This window comes from Haliotis rubra, unplaced genomic scaffold (assembly GCF_003918875.1).
Source record: "Haliotis rubra isolate DU_JTF1 unplaced genomic scaffold, ASM391887v1 Scf69, whole genome shotgun sequence".
Classification (NCBI taxonomy): domain Eukaryota; kingdom Metazoa; phylum Mollusca; class Gastropoda; order Lepetellida; family Haliotidae; genus Haliotis; species Haliotis rubra.
The window spans coordinates 2,695,071-2,714,670 of record NW_025767401.1 but is presented as its reverse complement, the minus strand read 5'-3'; the positions used below and the strand labels follow the sequence as shown (position 1 = coordinate 2,714,670).

Sequence of the window (19,600 nt, the reverse complement as noted above, 5' to 3'; positions counted from 1 at the left end):
AAACAACACTAAGCAGGATAAACAATATGCTTCTGAAGCAATGGTGGAAAATGAGTGAAAAGATGATATTCACATCAAAAGTAAGAGATTAGTGGAGAAGGCAAGGTGCCTGTCAGTGAACGAAATCACAGGATTAGACCACAATTGTTATAAAGAGCCTTAGATTTGAACAATTGAACCACCATGTTAAAGACAACTACAAAGGAGTTATAAATATAGTAATTACCTTCTACAAAGATGCCAGATCCCTTCTCAAACCGCAAAGACACTCCCGCCTCAATTATAAGTGTCTCCAGTTTTCCGACCACGATGTTTTCAGCCACAGTGTACGGGCTTTCCTCGGGTGTAAGGGTAACAGTCCCTCCAACGTTTCCACCAAGTGTACCATCAGCAGAAATAAAACCAGGGCGCGGAGACCGGGGATCGGTTAAGTTTGGGAATCCATAGAAAGGTACAAACGTGATTGTTGGAAGCGAAGGGTCATATGATGAATCATACACTCGCGATGCTATGTCCTTGGCATCAGTGGTACCCCAATAGTTGTATGTGGAGTTAATTTCTTTGTCTGCATAACCACTGCCTTCAAATTTGATATCATAGTCCTGGCCAGCAAGGAAAGTGTTCTGATTCAAAGTTACATTGGGGCTCATTAGGATGATAGTACTCAAGTTGAAGGTGTTGTTTGTTAGATATAACCTTTCCCTGTCTCCTTCAGATTTCACCTTTACATCGCCACCCTGTACACGATTTTGACTAATTCTTGTGCTACCACCTTCTGGCGTTTGAACATTAATGTCCATAGCTGACCTTTCAGTCAGAAACGTGTTACCATCTATTGATGTATTTAGAGCGCTACCTTCAATTTTTAATCCACAATTTTCAAACCTGTTGTCATGTATGGTCATACTCCAAGGAAGGCTGTCCCTCCCGATAAGCGCCTTAACACCTTCATAATTCTGATTTTGTATGCGGAATGTATTATTTATAAGTAGGACATCATGCCTTGCATCCTGTCCGCTTTCAACGTCCAGTGGAACTACAGACTGCACATCAAAGATCGAATCTTGAATATCTATGGCTCCTGCTGCAAGAAATTGACCACTTCCGGTACATGTTCTGAAAATCGTGGCTCCCCTATTTCCAATAACTGACACTCCCCTGAATGTTATGTTTAATACTCCTCCAACGATGTCAAAACTATCAGAACTATATGCACTCTTAAAATCAGAATCCTGTGCGTTTATAGTAATATATGAATTACATGACCGCATGTAAAATCCTGTAGACCTGGAGTACAGTTTTGTAGAGCTCATTCTTACATGAAAATTGACTTCATTACGATTCGTTTGAATACGTGTTCCAGAGGAACATTCAATTTCGGACTCATTGATGTTCAATGACACTGGGTGTGAACTAAGCACGTCCAGAACAATGAACCTGCTGGTTTCATTTACTTTCACTCTTTCAAGGGACAAGGAGACTTCAGACCACAGCTGCCCAGCTATGCTTGTTGTGCACTGGGAAATGATGGAATCAGAAGCTCTAATTTCACCAGAATCATTGATGGATAAACGTATTCCTGTCTCCGCATGTTTCAATATGGTGTGTTGCAGTGAAGATCCTGGAACATACAAAACTCTTATTGAGAGATTAGTCATTTTATGTTTCTTTATTCATCATTTGTTTAATCTTTACATATGATGTTGATAACTTTAATATTGACAATATATGTATGAAAGCTATATTGTTACCATTGTGTCGGAAATATGGACGGTTCTATTAGATTATCCACAACGCCTCCGATATGTGTTTTTATAAAGGTTGCAGTTTTCAGTTTTAACAGGACAGAAATTACGTTTATGCAATGTTACGATTTAACAAAGGAATGTGGGGTTTACCTGTTCTTGTATCAGGACAGAAAGCTCTCACCTGTAGCATTGAATATGATGCCAGCCCATCGCTGATTACTGGGGGAACCATCACTCCTTAGTTCAACGTTGGCATCTGCCTCGCCTTGTATTGTTAATATTCCTGAAATTATCAGCCAAACAGCCTGTGCAAGACATACACATGAGAACATAAATCATATCTAAATTGAATGGATCTAAATTAAATTAACTAGTTATAGTCAAAATATGTACTTGGTAAAGGTTAGTTACATCTGGTAAAATGATGACAGCGGAACAGATTAAAAACTTGTTCATTTCACAAATACCGCCTCCGTGGTGTAGTGGTTAGAGCATCCGCGTGGAGAGCGGAAGATCGCAGGTTCGATCTCCGACCGCGTCATACCAAAAGACGTTAAAATATGGTACATGTTGGTTCCTGCCTGTCGCTCGGCATTAAGGTACAACAAGGACTGGTCGGCTCGGAGTCAGTATAATCTGTCTGAGTGGGGTATTCATGCTTCACTGCGGCATGGTATCTCAGTGGCTAGCACTATAAAACGAGCTTCAGTCTTGGCTAGTACATGCAGCCGCACATCGTCATATGAGCGAAATATTCTCAAGTACGAAGTTAAATCCAATTTCACCTCATTTCACAAATAGGACATTTTATCTGAAAACTAACCTCTAACCAAAACCCCTTGCTTGTATGGAAACACCAGTGTGGTGTTCTTGCTTATTGTCAGCTCAGTCCCTTCTGGAATATACACACTTCTGTTCACATACAGTACTTGGTTGGGTTGAAGAGTGACTGACTTGTTCAACATTCCTCCAATCTCGTTTTCACTGTTCAAAACAAAAATGTCCGAATCTAACTGCGATGACAGTTCACTGAGCATCTCTGAGACAAAGTATGGATCCACTTCAACCCTCATTTTTGTGACATCACAATAAAAGTCACATATTCTGGACCGAACAAAGAACCGGTCACTGCTTCCCCAAAAATTGTGGATTGCATTCAGTTTTTGGTTCTCAGAATAATCCATATCAACAAACAGGTCGTAGAGTGCCTGTGGGTTCTGGAAGACATTGTTGTGGATCTGTACTCCGATTCTATTTGTGTGAATCACCGACGTCGTGGAACAGTTGGTGAAGATATTACCAAATATAATTGTGTCCTCTGCCTCTATAACTATCCCGGTGTCTCCTTTGATTCCAGTAAATATGTTATTTGAAATATCAAATGCGACAAAATGTCTGCCTTGTATGCGAATGCTTTTTCGTGTTTGAAAAGCATTTTCGGTCATAATAATACTTCCATGTATAGAACGTCTTGTTTGAATATACACCAGGTTGTAGTTCGTGGTTTGGCTCCCCTCCAATGTATTATTCTTCAGCAGTATTTTGGGTCGGGTGCTTAAAAAGTTTCCTTGAATCACAACACCATACCAACTGTTGTTCGTGAAGTGAGAGTTTGTTATAGAAATGTGCATGTCCGAGTCTGAACCTTGTATGTACATGTTAAGGCCATCTTGTCCATTCTCCTTGAATTGAGTTTCATCAAAAGAAATGTTTAGTTGTCTGTTATATCTTGCATTACTTATGACAAATCCTCTGTAAAGATTGTTCTCAAACATACACTTCTTTATGGTCGCACCCATGCCTACATAATTATGGTGGTATATCCCATGAGCTTTATTATGAGAAAATCTACAGTTATTGGCAAACAGCACAGCTTCTATGCCAAAACTTATACCACTCCTTCCATTACGCAAGATGTCACTATCTTCCATACCGATAAAGGAATGATTTTGAGGCCAATTACTTCCGTATATGCCCTCTTGGGTGTTGTCTGATATGATGGTTCCTGATATTTGAATTCTGTCTTCGACTGTATCCCCCATCTCAAGGTATATTCCTTTGCCGTTGTGGTGGATGTTGCAGTGTCTTATAGTAATGGATCCAAGAGCTCCTTTGATGCCGAAATCCGCTCCATATATGTGGCTGAATTCCAAAGACAAATTTCCTGCAAGTTAAAAAGAGGGTCACATAAGGACACATTATAATGTACGTCATCTTGCAATGGAGGAATTCATAATAATACTTCCATGTATAGAACCTCAAAATGCAGAGGAACTTTCACAATTAACTATTAAAATAAAATTTTGTATTTAGAAATACCCAAAGTGAGTGATAATACAAATTGAAAGTTCTGTATGGTTACCACAGTGACCACGTGTAGCGTCATGTTCGGATTCTAGGAACCCATTAGTTGCTGATGGCAAGCACCATAGGAACCTTTGGGCAAACTGGAAACAGACAGAACATCTGTTGGCATTTGTAGAGGCTGGTTCTTTAATGCCCTGAATGTAAAGACCACTGCGTTTGTGTGAGTGAATTTATATTTACGCCGCTTGTAGCAATATTCCACCAACATCAAATCGTGGGACACCAGACAAGGGCTTTACACATTGTACACATGTGGGGAATCGAACCCGGGTCTTCGGGGTGACGAGTGAACGCTTTAACTACAAGGCTATCCCACCGCCCCACCATTAGACCATACATACCTTGACTGACAACTTCAATGCCTGCCCACATGTTTGTCAGGTTTGTGAAGGCATTTGAAGCTGTGAAAACCACAGGTAATCCACTGAGACCTCGGGCCTCCAATGTACCTGAAACAGAAATATTCTAAGTAGTATTCAGTGGTAACACTAGGTTTTTCTGTCGTCCCAGATTGCCGCCTTTTTATTATCACAGCACTGAGACACAGAACACCAAGCGCTGGTTTACAGCAGTAGATACTTTCAGCCAGAACATGTTGAATTGTTACAGACCTAAGATGGTATCACTGAAGGTGAACTGGGTTTTTTTTAAATACAAGTCACGAAAACCACCTGTGATAAGTTGGTATCAGATGTAAGATGACATCTCCGTATATCCTTACCAAGAACGATGAATCCTGCGTCTGAAGAATTGAATATAACCTTGACTCCGGGTTGTATTTTGACGAATGCTCCTGGACGAATCCTGATGAGAGTGTTGATGACATATGGACTCTGGCTGGGTAACCACTCACTGCTCCCCTATATTGATTGGATCATGAGATGGTGTGTGTTCATGCAGATATAGATGTAGAGGTTTTGATGCAGATGTATAAGATGAAGAATTAGATGCTGATGCAGACGTACATTTAGATTTTGTGAGTGAGTGAGTTTTTACGCCGCTTTCAGCAATATACCAGCAATTGTACGGCGGGGGACACCAGAAATTGGCTTCGCCCAATATACCCATGTGGGAAATCGAACCCGGGTCTTCGGCGTGACGAAAGAACGCTTTAACCACTAGGCTACCCCACCTCCGCTTGGTTTTTGTAGACATCAATGTCGATGCTGCTGCAAATGCGGATGTGTAAGCAGATGCTGCTGTAAGATAAACATGTGTTTCTTGATACCTCTGAACATTTTTAGCAGCACTTAGATAGTCGAGACAGGCTATACAATGTGGACAAAAACACTTGTATGATTTAATGAGCATGTGCTTAGTTACTTCTTCACTTATATGACTTAGAGAGCATGTCCTTAGATTAACTTAAACCATTAAGCCTTAGCTAAATATCTCACGTAGATCAGACCATATATATATGGGGGCAAAAATCATCTTTTGTGTCAAGAATTTTTCAACAAGATAAATGTTTTCAAAATTTAGATAAAAGTGTTGAGTTTCTTCTTGATACAAAAATGTAGATATATCTTTTATTAGTATGAGTTGTTATTTTGTCATTGATGACAATTGTATTCATTTCTATTCTTCATAGTGCCTGCTTACCTGTATGTCCTGGGAGACAGGGGCGTGTCTGACGGGAATTGGTCGTTGTGCCTCACACCCATACAACTCCAGTCGTAGACCTGTATAGCTACTGTTATTGTGCTGAGGTACAAAGGCTAAGTACCTGGCCTGAAAAAGGTACAATATCCCAAAGACATAATAACAGGACATAGGGAATCAAATAAAGTGGGGGATGAAAAACATTACGCAGAAGCCCAACCAACAGGTGACTTGACACAATGTAGATTATGTCTACAGTGATCGATAATCAGAAATATCGTCGATAGGAAACATTTGATTATCGATATGAAAATTGTGTTATTGTTAATATCGTACATTAACTTTTGCGATAGATAAAGCTTTAAATTTTCTCACACCATATACAAATTTAGGACTTATGTTAAGTCTCCGATATTTATCGGTAATCGATGGATATTTAGTTAACGATTATCGATCTCCACAATCTATATTGATAGCCAGCCCTAACTATAATCGTGTATCTCCGTAACGCATTCCATCCATTCCGATCTGTATGCTTTCCTGTCTGTTCTCTTATTAGTTGGGCGGTTAAGGCTAGGATTTTGTCAAAATTGTGGAATTTGGGTTAAAAGCACCAAACTTGTCACACTGACACATCGAACAATTCTAAACATTTCTGGACATGGATTCACCTCAACAGTGCCCCTTGGTGACAGAAACTCCAACATGGCAGCCAGTTTGAAACCTCTAACTACCGGTATGTCAGTCTATGCTCAATATATCATAATTATCTTGACATATTCAGTATTTCATTAAGGAATTTCGTCATAGTGCTGCATGTAATTTACATCTAGCATGTAGCGCCCCCTGGTGATGACAATATTCCGAGATGGCCACCAAATTTATATTCCTTAAGAATGTTTTAAATGTTTGTACACAATGTCAGTAATATTTGTTTGGATCAATTCAATTCAATATACAGTATATTTTAAAATGTCCTTGTTATGTGTTACTTAATGTTCTACCTAATAATACCAAAATGATCTTCCTTGTACATTTAAAGTATTACTTTTTGCCATTTGTAAAATAGTTAACACATGATTTACATGATGAATACATTATTGATCCATTTAATTATTGTTTTGTTGTATAGCTATGATTTTATAATATATTCTGTTAAGATATACACATATGTGTATTGTCTTTTTAAATGAGATCAGTTATTTTGCAAGTAGTGTTGGAATTATCTCCCCTGAACAATCTAAGGTGGTTGCTTGTAGCAGACGATGCGTTTTGGAGAGCATTTGTGTTGTGGATATTTCATTAATGCAGCGTCTAACAACTGAATGGGAGGGAACATAACATAACGTTCAACTGGTTGAAGAAATAGGAAGATCTTTCAATTTGTCAAGTTGTTTGTTTATACCAATTTGCCCCCATTATCTTTTGCCAAGACAGATTAAAAGCACCTTTTACTCAAGATGTACATGGTGTTAACACAATACTTGAGCATGACTATGTTACGGTTAATAAGTTGCCGTGTAAAAAGGTTTCAGAGTTTTGAACCAGCCAAATAGAACACAGACAAGTCTAAAATATTCAATAATATATATTGAATAAACAATGAGCAAACTACAATGAATGACAATAAAGATTTCCAGTACAATGCAATTGAGTCACAAATCTAAAATATTGGGTCACAAATATAAGATATTAACTCACCAGAGTCTTGACATTTACAGTGAGAACGGGCAGTTTTAGATTTTGTCTCGTCATCTAGAAAATATGCTATAATCTAGACATGCTCTCGAATGGCTTAAACAGATTTAAATGTAAATATTCTTCTGAAGAAAGATTCCGTTATTGTCCATGTTCATAATCGAATTTCAAATATACTCATGCCAATAATGGTTGTCAAAAAAACCTGGAACTATCATCACTGACTATAAAAAACGAGTTCGGGGATGGGATGTATCACTCCTACCTCTACAGCTGACCAATAACGATCGGGTTAGAATTGGTCTTCAGCAACCCATGATTGTCGTAAGAGGCGACCAACGGGATCGGGTGGTAAGGCTTGCTGACCTGGTTGATATGTGTCATCTTATCCCACTTGCGTAGATCGATGCTCATGTTGTTGATCACTGGATTGTCTAGTCCAGACTAGACTATTTTACAGGCCGCCGCAATGTAGCTGGAATATTGCTGATTAGGGTGTTAAACAAAAAAATAAACAAAACAACAAACAAACCTGTACAGCTGGATTTAAGTCCACTGTGACAACATCCCAGGCGTTTGGTGTCCCTGGCAGACTCTGTGTCCCATTGCTGGTGACGTAACTCTCCCAGTCAAGACCATCCTGGCTGTAGAACAGTAGCACTGCCTCTGGGTACCACCCATTCCTGCTGCCCTGGACTGAGTAGCTGGTCACGTTATGCTGAGTCAGCAGGTCAACCTGCAGGTACTCTTTGCCATTGGATTGTTGGGCTACCCATCCTTCTGTAAAGTGACACATTTGTGTTTGACACGATTTGAATGTTTTGATTAGATTTTATTGGTTTATTGGCCCGTTTCGAATACATACACGTTTAACCCAAAACTGGTCTTAAGCTCCTTTTGTCAACCTTCCGTATACCCATATGCTCTTACTGTTCTGTACCGGCAAACACCTTTTTTTGTGGACATAATTTCAACTGTTGCATCTTCAGGACACGAGGTCACCTTCTGTGCTTTATTTGCATTGCAGCGATGGTCAACCGGGTAGCCTAGTGGGTAAAGCGTTCACGCCGAAGACCCAGGTTCGATTCTCCACATTAGTACCATGTGAGAACCCCTTATCTGGTATCCCCTGCCATGATATTATTGGAATATTGCTTCAAGCGACGTAAAACAACCTCATTGCTAAAAATTACATTTTAGTTCATTTCTTAACAACTAAATATATATTTCAGTCATCCCCACGTATTCCTTGTATTTTGATTTGTTTCCTTTCTTAGCATGTCCATTTAATGCATGTAGGTGACCTCGTTTCACAGTTTGGTATTATGATTGCAAGATCCCTAACCCAGTCAAATTCTTTTGATGACATCTCGAAAACAAAAGCAGTTATCAATTTGGAATTTGGTGATATTTCTTTGACTTTATTGCAAGACATAACTGTGTATTGATTTTTAGCTCACAAAGAACAGAACACAATGAATATTTCGCACTATTCTCGGGCTAGAGAAATGGTTCATGTATTCAGCTATCAACATATCATACTCAATGCTTAAACGTAATAATACAAGACAAACACTGCTTACCTCCAATGTTAAATCTTGCTGCCTTTGCTGCGTAGGTGGAATTGAGAGATGATGATGCAGAAACTTGATCATCTGTGATGTTGCCATTCTCAAAACCCAGAGGAGCGTCACATTGTGTTGATTTTGCCAGCGCTGTAACAGTTGTGAAAGAGAACGAGAGTAAGAAATGGGAATATAACATACAGTCAGTGGCCAAAAGTCTGTTCGCACCGGTGACGTCACGGCTATTTCTAGCGGAGTCGGGTCCCCTTTTAAAATTCGCGTATCTATGTAAATAATAAAGGTACTCACCTCAAATTTTCAGAATTTAGAGATATGACCCTGTGCTCTTAGGACATCTCGGAGTCGTCTTGGTAAACTGTCATATAGACGACGAATGTAAACGGGACTAAGCCCAGTCCAAATGTCATTCACCACACGGATGAGATCTTGTCAGGAGTTAATGTCACCTAATCTGGCTTTGAGTTGATATTTAACAGTTTTCCATACATTTTCAATGATATTGAGATCTGGACTTTGTGGGGGCCACGGCAAAGTCGGAATATGATTTTCCTGTTTCCAACGGTTAGCTCGAATGGACACATGACAAGGGGCATTGTCTTCTTGGAAAATCCAATTGCGGTTGACAAAATGCCTGGCAACTACAGGCCACAAGTGGTTATCAAGAATGGCAATGTACTTATCAGTGTTCATGTTGCCATCAACGACAGTTAAAGTTCCCACTCCATACGAAGACACACACACCCAAAACATCACTGAAAACTTCGAATTTCGTTCATGATCGGTGCGAACCCCCAAACAGTCAAGTCGTAACCGCTCATGCGACTTTCTCCACACATAAACTTTTCTGTCTATCCCGATCTGGACTTGTGTCTCATCACTGAAAATGACATTATCCCACTCATTTCTTCCCCAATGCAATTTTGTCCGACAAAATCGGAGTCTCTTCTCTCTGTTAACACGAGAAATTGTGATTTTCTTGCTTACCACATGTCTACGGTACCCCTCAATGAACAATCTTCATCTGACAGTGCGAGAAGACAGAGTAGTCGGTCCCTGATTGTTATATTTTGCTGTCAAATCCCCAAGTGTTTGCCGGCGATTTCTTTTCACAAGACGAAAAGCCGTCGTTCGCTTCTTGGTGACGATTTTCGGGGCCGCCCACTTCTCGGCAACGATTTAACTGAACCTCGCTCCCGAAAACGTTTTAAAATTTTCTGAATTGTTCTTGGGTTTATACCTGTCAAATCAGCAATTTTGTAGCTTGATTGGCCTTGCTGTTTCAAGTCAACAATTAAATTTCTTTGGTCAGGTGTCAATTCTCGGTTGACAAGCGGCATGATAGCAGACGACAAAAATATAAACAAAGCAAGGGAGATAATCGCATATTATCGGTGCTAAACATATTTTGTGACCTGTGAAATTTGTACCCAAAATCACATTACGATTGGTGGCTTATCAGCATCGCGAAACGCTCTCAAAGTCAACCTACCCCTCAAAACATGGGCAACGTAACATGTTTTGCGAACAGACTTTTGGCCACTGACTGTAGCTAGTATACCTGCAGATGCAGTGGATGCAATGTAACTACTTCGAGTTATCCTACGGTTTCGTTAGGATGAAGTTGGATATGCTAGGACTGTTGTAAACGAGGACAATCCTCAGAAAAGCGTTTTCCTTGAAGGACGTCCAATTCCCTCCCACCCCTACACGCAACACAACACACACACACACACAAACAAACAATCACACACACACACACACACACGCACACACACATTTACCGATACTGATTATATGTCTTAGTGCAGGTCAGGGTTAGAATTGGTCTTCAGCAACCCATGCTCTTCGTAAGAGGCGACTAACGGGATCGGATGGTCAGGCTCTCTGATTTGGTTGACACGTGTCATCGTATCAACTTTTTGCGTTGATCGATGCAAATGCTGTTGATCACCGGATTGTCTGGTCTGGAATATTGCTGAGTGTGACGTTAAAGAACAAACAAACAAAACGTATTTTTGTGTGATAATTAACAATTATCATTTGACATAAGAATGGATATACAGTCAGGCCGCGTTAATCCGGTCCTCGTTAATCCGAATCCACCGACTTCCGAACGCTACTCACTGGGCACCAAATCATCTCCCTATATATTGTATATAATTGACACCTCGTTAATCCGATGATTCAGTTTCCGCCTCCGAACGCTGGTCAGTCGGAACGGATTGGACTAATTACGTTGTAAACAGCTGCGTTAATCCGAACGATTGAAGTTGACCGCGCTGCTGACTGGCCCACCCAAAATGACACGTTGTTTGTTTAGCGGCTTAGCGACTCGGACACATGCTTCGGCAGCGGGTCCACAATAACATTGTCAAAGAGGACGAGGACGGTATCCATTTCCGTAATATGATTGGCTGCCTTAGGTCACGTGTCTGATTTTGACCAATCACGAACCTTATAGCAGACTGTAGTGGAAAAAGCGTCATTAGAAACCAATTTGTATCCAATAAAATCGCTTCTTACAACTGTGAAAATACTCTCGGCAAGGGTTCAGTGATGTTGTTGATGTTCAGAGCTTTCGAACGATACCCGACATCAAACGATTCGCCCATAGGCGCTTGACTCTGATATGTTTATAAGTATGACCTATATATATAGGTCATACTTATAAACATATCAGAGTCAAGCGCCTATGGATTCGCCTCCCATGTTATTCATGCGATGCTTCGAAAACGCAGGTATTTGCCGTTGTTATGTCATGTTACCGAGCGGAAAGCCACAGATATCGGGAAATAGGCGACCATACATATTATTTAAGAAATCTTTTTATAATAATTTTCTGATGACGTAAAAAATGAAAATATAAAAGAAAAAGGCACGGGCATGTTATGACATGTCACAAATGGAAAAAAATCGCCATAGTTTTTGCTTCTTTCGTGGTTTATCTGGACGTTATAAATGTAAGCTTGCATTTTCATTCAAAAATAATTTTATTTAAGTTGTAGTTGTATCAAGGGGAAGTAACTCGGTGCATATACTGTGGTTTCAGCAGTACGAACGTTTCACTATCCGAACGGGTTTTTTTAAAAACCAAAGTGTTCGTATTAACGAGGTCTATTGTTATACACTTTTATTTGGTAGGTGCACGTTGTATTCAATCTTATACAATCTGAAAAACGTACAACGTTGACATGTCCTCCACAAAATGTTTAACCTCGACCAAACAAATCTTTGAAGGTAATTTAGAAGTGGAATGCATAAGAAAAGCAAGATTTATGGATGTCAACTTCTTTATTGTGAATAACACCACGTTTCTTGATCACATCTTCATCACAAGAATAGCAAGATTTACGGATGTCGGCTTCTTTATTGTGATGAAGGAGCGAGGACACATTCCGAAACGTCGTGTTATTTACAATAAAGAAGTTGACATCCATAAAATCTGACCAAACAACGTTCATATGACGCTGTTTGTAATAGAAGCAAAGAGAAATGTAAACACCTGAGGCTGGAGCTGCTCACTCCAGGAATGTTGATGTCACGCCTCTTGTTATACAACATTTTTGTCACTCTTTATATAGAGATCTAAATCGGGTAAATCGTTTACTATAGCTTCTATGAAATGTTACCCAGTACATATGTATATATTAGCGTAAGGATGTTATTGATAACGACCACTTAAATGAGAATACACAATTACCGGGTCAAGAAAACCAAACAACATAGTAAACGTATTAATTTGCAGATTTGCAGATGTGATTATTATTTATTTTATCTATTTTGTCTGGCACAGGCTGGACAAAAATCAATCGCTTCTGGGTCCTCAACTTGCTTACAATTAGTTAATACTGATTTCTAGTGTCCATAGACAAAAGCAATGCATATTTTCATCCAACGTATTGCAATTGTTACAATTACTTACAATTAGTTATTACAGTAACGTCAATTGTGTATTGACTGATCGATCGACCGCTGAGAACCCAAGAATGATGGACATCATTATTATCGAATTGGGATCAAATAAACTTAGGTATCGATTAGCTGAGGAGGAAAACAATGAACAGTGGAAGCAATTAGTACCCTCCGAACAACACTACTTCGACCTGAGGTTTCCTTACTTCCTGTTACGTCGAAACTTCTTTATCTTGGATCTGACACATGCAAAGAACGCGTGTATAAACGCCGTTGTCACCTGAATGCGAGATATATGTATGTTAAACTAGGTATTTGGTTAAGAAACGGAGGTTCGTTTAACAGAGACAGTTCGTCTTAAGCCTGGGTAGCCTAGTGGTTAAAGCTTTCGGTCTTCACGCCGAAGAACTGGATTCACTTCCCTATGGGGTACAATGTGTGAAGTCCATTTCTGGTGATATTGCTGGTCTACTGCTAAAAGCGGTGTAAAGCCCAACTCACTCACTGGTCTTAGGCCTGAGTAACTGTGTGCCAGAAATGATTTGATGTTGTGAACACAGCACCCCTTTGTCATATCCTAAAATAATCCCTTAAAAACTCGAAAAGCCTAAATGTCTATTTCACAAAGTGTGTGTTTTGTTCGCAGTGGGCAGTGTAATAGAAATCCACTACCCATTTTGATTTGAATGTAAGAATAAAAACATTTTTTTCTAAAATACCGCAAAAAGTTAACAGTCTGACTATAGACCCGTGATAATCCCTATAACACATCTAAATTGAAGAATCATAACATATCATACAATTTCATCTCATTATATCATTATGTCTGACGCCTAATGCTGGCGTGACGTTGGTTGAATATTGCTAAAAGCTGCGTAAAACATCACTCACTCACACACCTAACTGAGAATGGTTGAAAAAACAGTATAAATCAGATATCGAATAACATTCGATAAAAACCTTGCATATGATTTATAGATAGTCTACGCGTCGATAAAAAGGACAATAGCAGACATTACACTATTAGAATTATATACGTTCGATATCAGAATAACTCATCTGCTATAATTATATAATATATGTGACATAAACTCTTAACTCTCTCACTCGAATTATATACGTTCGATATCGGAACAACTAATCTACTAGAATTATATAATGTGACTTAAAATTTTAACTCTCTCACTCGAATTATATACGTTCGATATCAGAACAACTAATCTTATATGTAGACAACTAGAATTATATAATGTGACTTAAAATCTTAACTCACTCACTAGAATTACTTAAGTTCGATATCAGAACAACTAATCTACTAGAATTATATAATGTGACTTAAAGTCTTAATTCACTCACTAGAATTATATACGTTCGATATCAGAACAGGCTCACTTACATATAGAATTATATACGTTCGATAGCAGAACAACTAATCTACTAGAGTTGTATAACGTGACTTAAAATCTGAATTCACTCACTAGAATTATATACGTTCGATATCAGAACAACTAATCTACTAGAATAATATAATGTGACTGAAAGTCTTAAGTCACCCACTAGAGTTATATACGTTCGATATCAGAACAACTTATCAACTAGAATCATATAATGTGACTTAAAATCTTATTTCTCTTACTAGAATTATATACATTGTACGTTCGATAGCAGAACAACTAATCTACTAGAGTTATATAACGTGACTTAAAATCTGAATTCACTCACTAGAATTATATACGTTCGATATCAGAACAACTTATATACTAGAATGATATAATGTGACTTAAAATCTTAACTCTCTCGCTAGAATTATATACGTTCGATATCAGAACAGGCTCACTTACATAATAAATTATAGACTTATATACGTTCGATATCAGAACAGGCTCACTTACATATAGAATTATATATGTTCGATATCAGAACAGGCTCACTCACATAATAAATTATAGAATTATATATGTTCGATATCAGAACAACTAATCTACTGGAATGATATAATGTGACTTAAAATCTTAACCCTCACTAGAATTATATATGTTCGATATCAGAACAACTAATCTACTAGAATTATATAATGTGACTTAAAAATCTATGTTCGATATCAGAACAGGCTCTCTCACATAATCGATTATTATATATGTTCGATATCAGAACAGGCTCACTCACATATTAAATTATATATGTTCGATATCAGAACAGGCTCACTCACATAATAAATTATAGACTTATATATGTTCGATATCAGAACAGGCTCACTCACATAATAAATTATAGAATTATATAAGTTCGATATCAGAACAGGCTCACTCACATAATAAATTATAGACTTATATACGTTCGATATCAGAACAGGCTCACTCACATAATAAATTATAGAATTATATATGTTCGATATCAGAACAGGCTCACTCACATAATAAATTATAGACTTATATACGTTCGATATCAGAACAGGCTCACTCACATAATAAATTATAGAATTATATATGTTCGATATCAGAACAGGCTCACTCACATAATAAATTATAGACTTATATACGTTCGATATCAGAACAGGCTCACTCACATAATAAATTATAGAATTATATATGTTCGATATCAGAACAACTAATCTACTGGAATTATATGACTTATAATACGTTCGACCTCATCATAATAAATTACTAGAATTATATATGTTGGATATCAGAACAACTAATCTACTAGAATTATATAATGTGACTTAAAATCTTAACCCTCTCTAGAATTATATATGTTGGATATCAGAATTAATATGACTTAAAATCTTAACTCTCTCACTCGAATTATATACGTTCGATATCAGAACAACTAATGTATTATAATTTTATGATGTGACTTAAAATCTTAACTCCCTCACTAGAATTATACACGTTCGATGTCAGAAAAACTATTCTATCAGAATTATATACGTTCGATGTCAGAAAAACTATTCTATCAGAATTATATACGTTCGATGTCAGAACAACAGGCAACCAAACATGATTAAGCCTATTTCAGAATGGAAATTATTTCAGAAGCAAAGCAACTTGATTTACACTACAAATCTATTTAAAGACTGTTACAATGTCATCTAAATGTTGAAATTTTGTGAAGATCTGAGTTAAGTTGGACATCAGCAATCCATGTTTGTCGTAAGAGGCGACTACCTGAATCAGGTGGTCAGGCTCGCATGAGTTGGTTGACACATGCCATAGTATCCAAATTGCGTAGATATATGGTCATGATGCTGATCACTGGATTGTCTTGTCCAGACTCAACTATTTACAGACCGCCGCCATATAGCTGGACTATTGCATAATGTGGCGTTAAACAGCAAACCAAACTTACAGCCCCCGAAGCAAGTCTTGACGTTACAGCCCCCGTAACATGTCTTCTCGCTACAGTCCCCGTCATGTCTTCCGTTACAGCCCCCGTCATGTCTTCCGTTGGAGTCCCCCTAACATGTGTTCTCGTTACAGCCCCGTCTCGTCTTGTCACTACAGTCCCCGTAGCAAGTCTTGACGTTACAGTACCAATAATTTCAACATGACACATAGACATATGTGTCATTACTCACATGTGTAACATGTGTTCTCGTTACAGCCCCCGTCATGTCTTCCGTTACAGTCCCCGTAACATGTCTTCTCGTTACAGTCCCGTCATGTCTTCCGTTACAGTCCCATAACATGTCTTCTCGTTACAGCCCCCGTCATGCCTTCCGTTACAGCCCCGTAACATGTCTTCTCGTAACAGCCCCCGTCATGTCTTCTCGTTACAGACCCGTAACATGTCTTCTCGTTACAGTCCCCGTCATGTCTTCCGTTACAGTCCCCGTAACATGTCTTCTCGCTACAGTCCCCGTCATGTCTTCCGTTACAGCCCCCGTCATGTCTTCCGTTACAGCCCCCGTCATGTCTTCCGTTGGAGTCCCCGTAACATGTCTTCTCGTTACAGCCCCCGTCATGCCTTCCGTTACAGTCCCCGTAACATGTCTTCTCGCTGCAGTCCCGTCATGTCTTCCGTTACAGTTCCCGTCATGTCTTCCGTTACAGCCCCTGTCATGTCTTCCGTTACAGCCCCCGTAACATGTGTTCTCGTTACAGCCCCGTCACGTCTTGTCACTACAGTCCCCGTAGCAAGTCTTGACGTTACAGTACCAATAATTTCAACATGACACATAGACATATGTGTCATTACTCACATGAAGTTTCAGCCAAATGTGACAACCAGAAGTGGGTCAGGGGAAATCTTTAATGAACGCCCCTCGTTAGTTGGACATCAGCAACGCATGTTTGTCATAAGAGGCGACTACCTGAATCAGGTGGTCAGGCTCGCATGAGTTGGTTGACACATGCCATAGTAGCCAAATTGCGTAGATATATGGTCATGATGCTGGATTGTCTAGTCCCAGACTCAATTATCTACAGACCACTGCCATATTGCTGGAATATTGCATAATGCCGCGTTAAACAGCAAACCAAACTTGTCGTTACAGTCCCCGTATCTTGTCTTCTCGCTACAGCCCCCGTAGCAAGTCTTGACGTTACAGACCCCGTAACATGCCTTCTCGTTACAGCCTCCGACATGTCTTCCGTTACAGTCCCCGTAACATGTGTTGTCGTTACAGCCCCCGTCACCTCTTGTTACAGTCCCCGTAACATGTATTCTGGTTACAGACCCTTCACGTCTTGTCATCACAGTCCCCGTAGCAAATCTTGACGTTACAGTACCCGTAACATGTCCTGCCGTCACCAAACTGGTCACATGCATTGCCGTTACAGTCCTCACAGCGCGTCCTGTCGTCACCATGCCCATGTCAGTCGTCCTGTCGTTCTATTTCAGGTCCCGTCATGGTTCTCAAACCATGTCCTCCTTTCATAGTCCTCGAACCATGTCCTGCTCATATAGATACCCCAGCTAAGGTATGCAGGGAGCAAAGGCACTGCGCTGAGTGTAGCTTTACGCTGCTTTTTTATCAATATTCCAGCAATATCACGACGGGGGACACCAGAAATCGAACTCAGGTCTTCGGCGTGACGAGCCAACGCTTTAACCTCTAGGCTACCCTCCTCCCCCTCTCCATTGGCACCTAGTATGGTGATCTACCTTCAGTTGCTGGCGATCAATAGCCCACTTTTACAATGTGTTGTTGTTTACTTATCTATTCTTTTATACGCTATCACCTAGTTGTACTGTCGATCGCTGACAGATTTCATAATCCAAATATTGAATATTCATGTTCAAATTCTCATCACGATGTGGCTGAATCATTGCGGTTGTGGCGTTAAATTTAAACTCACTTACTCACTCACTCATACAGATACCACATGTAGATCTCCCAAAACCCCTGTCAACTGAAAGACTGATTAAAGGGGCGCTGATCCCGGGCAAATCCCAATGACTAGCTGTTGCTTTTGCTATTGTTTTTCCCCGCGACTGATATCCCAGAATTCTTGATTGGGTTGCGATCTCTGCTGCGCCATCCGCAAGCGCAATTTGTACTATAAGTATAACTTGCATATCCTTACATTTATCAATAAAGATGAAAGCTTTTTTAACTCATTAATATTTCCATCTTCATTATTATGATAAGAGATGAACACAGTTTGAAGGTTTACTTCATCTGCTAGGGATACAACATGTTAGGTTTGAGAAAGAATACCTAAGTCAATGTACGTCTAGGTATTTTTGTCTTATAATGTGCATTTCATTACAATCAGACAAGAACTACCGGGATATTTTCAAACAAAGGCATCTGATGGGCATCCACCGTTCTTATTGCCCTATTGTTTAGGTTGAAGAAATTCTGCCAAGGTGGACAGCTGCCAAGTCCCCGTATGCGTCACAGTCGAGAGAGCAGGGACTGACCACCTGGCGTAATAAGATTGTTGGCGGGAAACAATAAACGCCCTGGATCAGCGCCCCTTTAAATCTAGTGTACTTACCCGGGAGAGTTGCTACAGCGACCGAGCAGACCAATACAACATACCCGGCCAGTCGACTACTGACACTTGACATGTTGTGAGGAGATACAGCCAGCCCACAGTCCTCCAGTTATAACTGATTACCCCACTACAGCATACACGTTATATACCATTCAACCTGTCGGCTTATCACGAACACTGATAGTCTCAAACAGCCTACCTTCGTGTTTAAACAAGCCGCAGGTTCTAGGTCAACTTAGCCGACAGGAAACGTTGAAGTTTCGCAATGCGCGACTGTCAGTGATCACGGCGTGTAACGAGAACCCTCGAGCAAACACAGATATCAACCAATGATTTCACTAAAGCAGGGTGTTTCTATAAGAATTCGCCAGTGTTATCGGACAATGTATAAATGGGTCATGGGCGATAGGGACTGTAGTAATCATTGGAGCTCTATTGTAAGTGCAAGCTGCTTGCTTCCGCTGCTATTTTCGGAAGCTTATGTCTTACCTGTTGAGACATGCAAGGCTGTGCCAACCTGTGTAGCAAGATACGCTCTCCTTTTTGAACTCACACGCAAACGCACGTACACACGTACATTCTTATTATCCCAGCCCGTATTGAGAGGAACGAAAATCTTTTATTATTTATAAATACATGTACATGTAAATAAAAAAATATAAATAACATATTAATAGATATCAATTTGTTGCACAAGGTACGTTAAATTAAAGATCGTTTTTTAAGAAAAACAACCACATAA

General features: G+C 39.5%; 1 protein-coding gene across 1 annotated transcript in view; it reads right to left on the bottom strand.

Moving 5' to 3' along the window:
* LOC124258284 overlaps window positions 1-18,984 on the bottom strand; it is a 32,681-nt gene extending 13,697 nt beyond the window's left edge. Inside the window, exons 1-10 of the mRNA XM_046692350.1 lie at window positions 18,859-18,984; window positions 8,999-9,130; window positions 7,948-8,195; window positions 5,718-5,846; window positions 4,837-4,975; window positions 4,457-4,564; window positions 3,712-3,912; window positions 2,572-3,315; window positions 1,930-2,031; window positions 227-1,621 (exon numbers count right to left, since the gene is read on the bottom strand). Of these exons, the coding sequence (XP_046548306.1) occupies window positions 227-1,621; window positions 1,930-2,031; window positions 2,572-3,315; window positions 3,712-3,912; window positions 4,457-4,564; window positions 4,837-4,975; window positions 5,718-5,846; window positions 7,948-8,195; window positions 8,999-9,130; window positions 18,859-18,931 (3,271 nt within the window). The 5' untranslated portion in view covers window positions 18,932-18,984. The remainder of the gene's footprint in view (window positions 1-226; window positions 1,622-1,929; window positions 2,032-2,571; window positions 3,316-3,711; window positions 3,913-4,456; window positions 4,565-4,836; window positions 4,976-5,717; window positions 5,847-7,947; window positions 8,196-8,998; window positions 9,131-18,858) is intronic.
* Window positions 18,985-19,600: the final 616 nt, after the last annotated feature.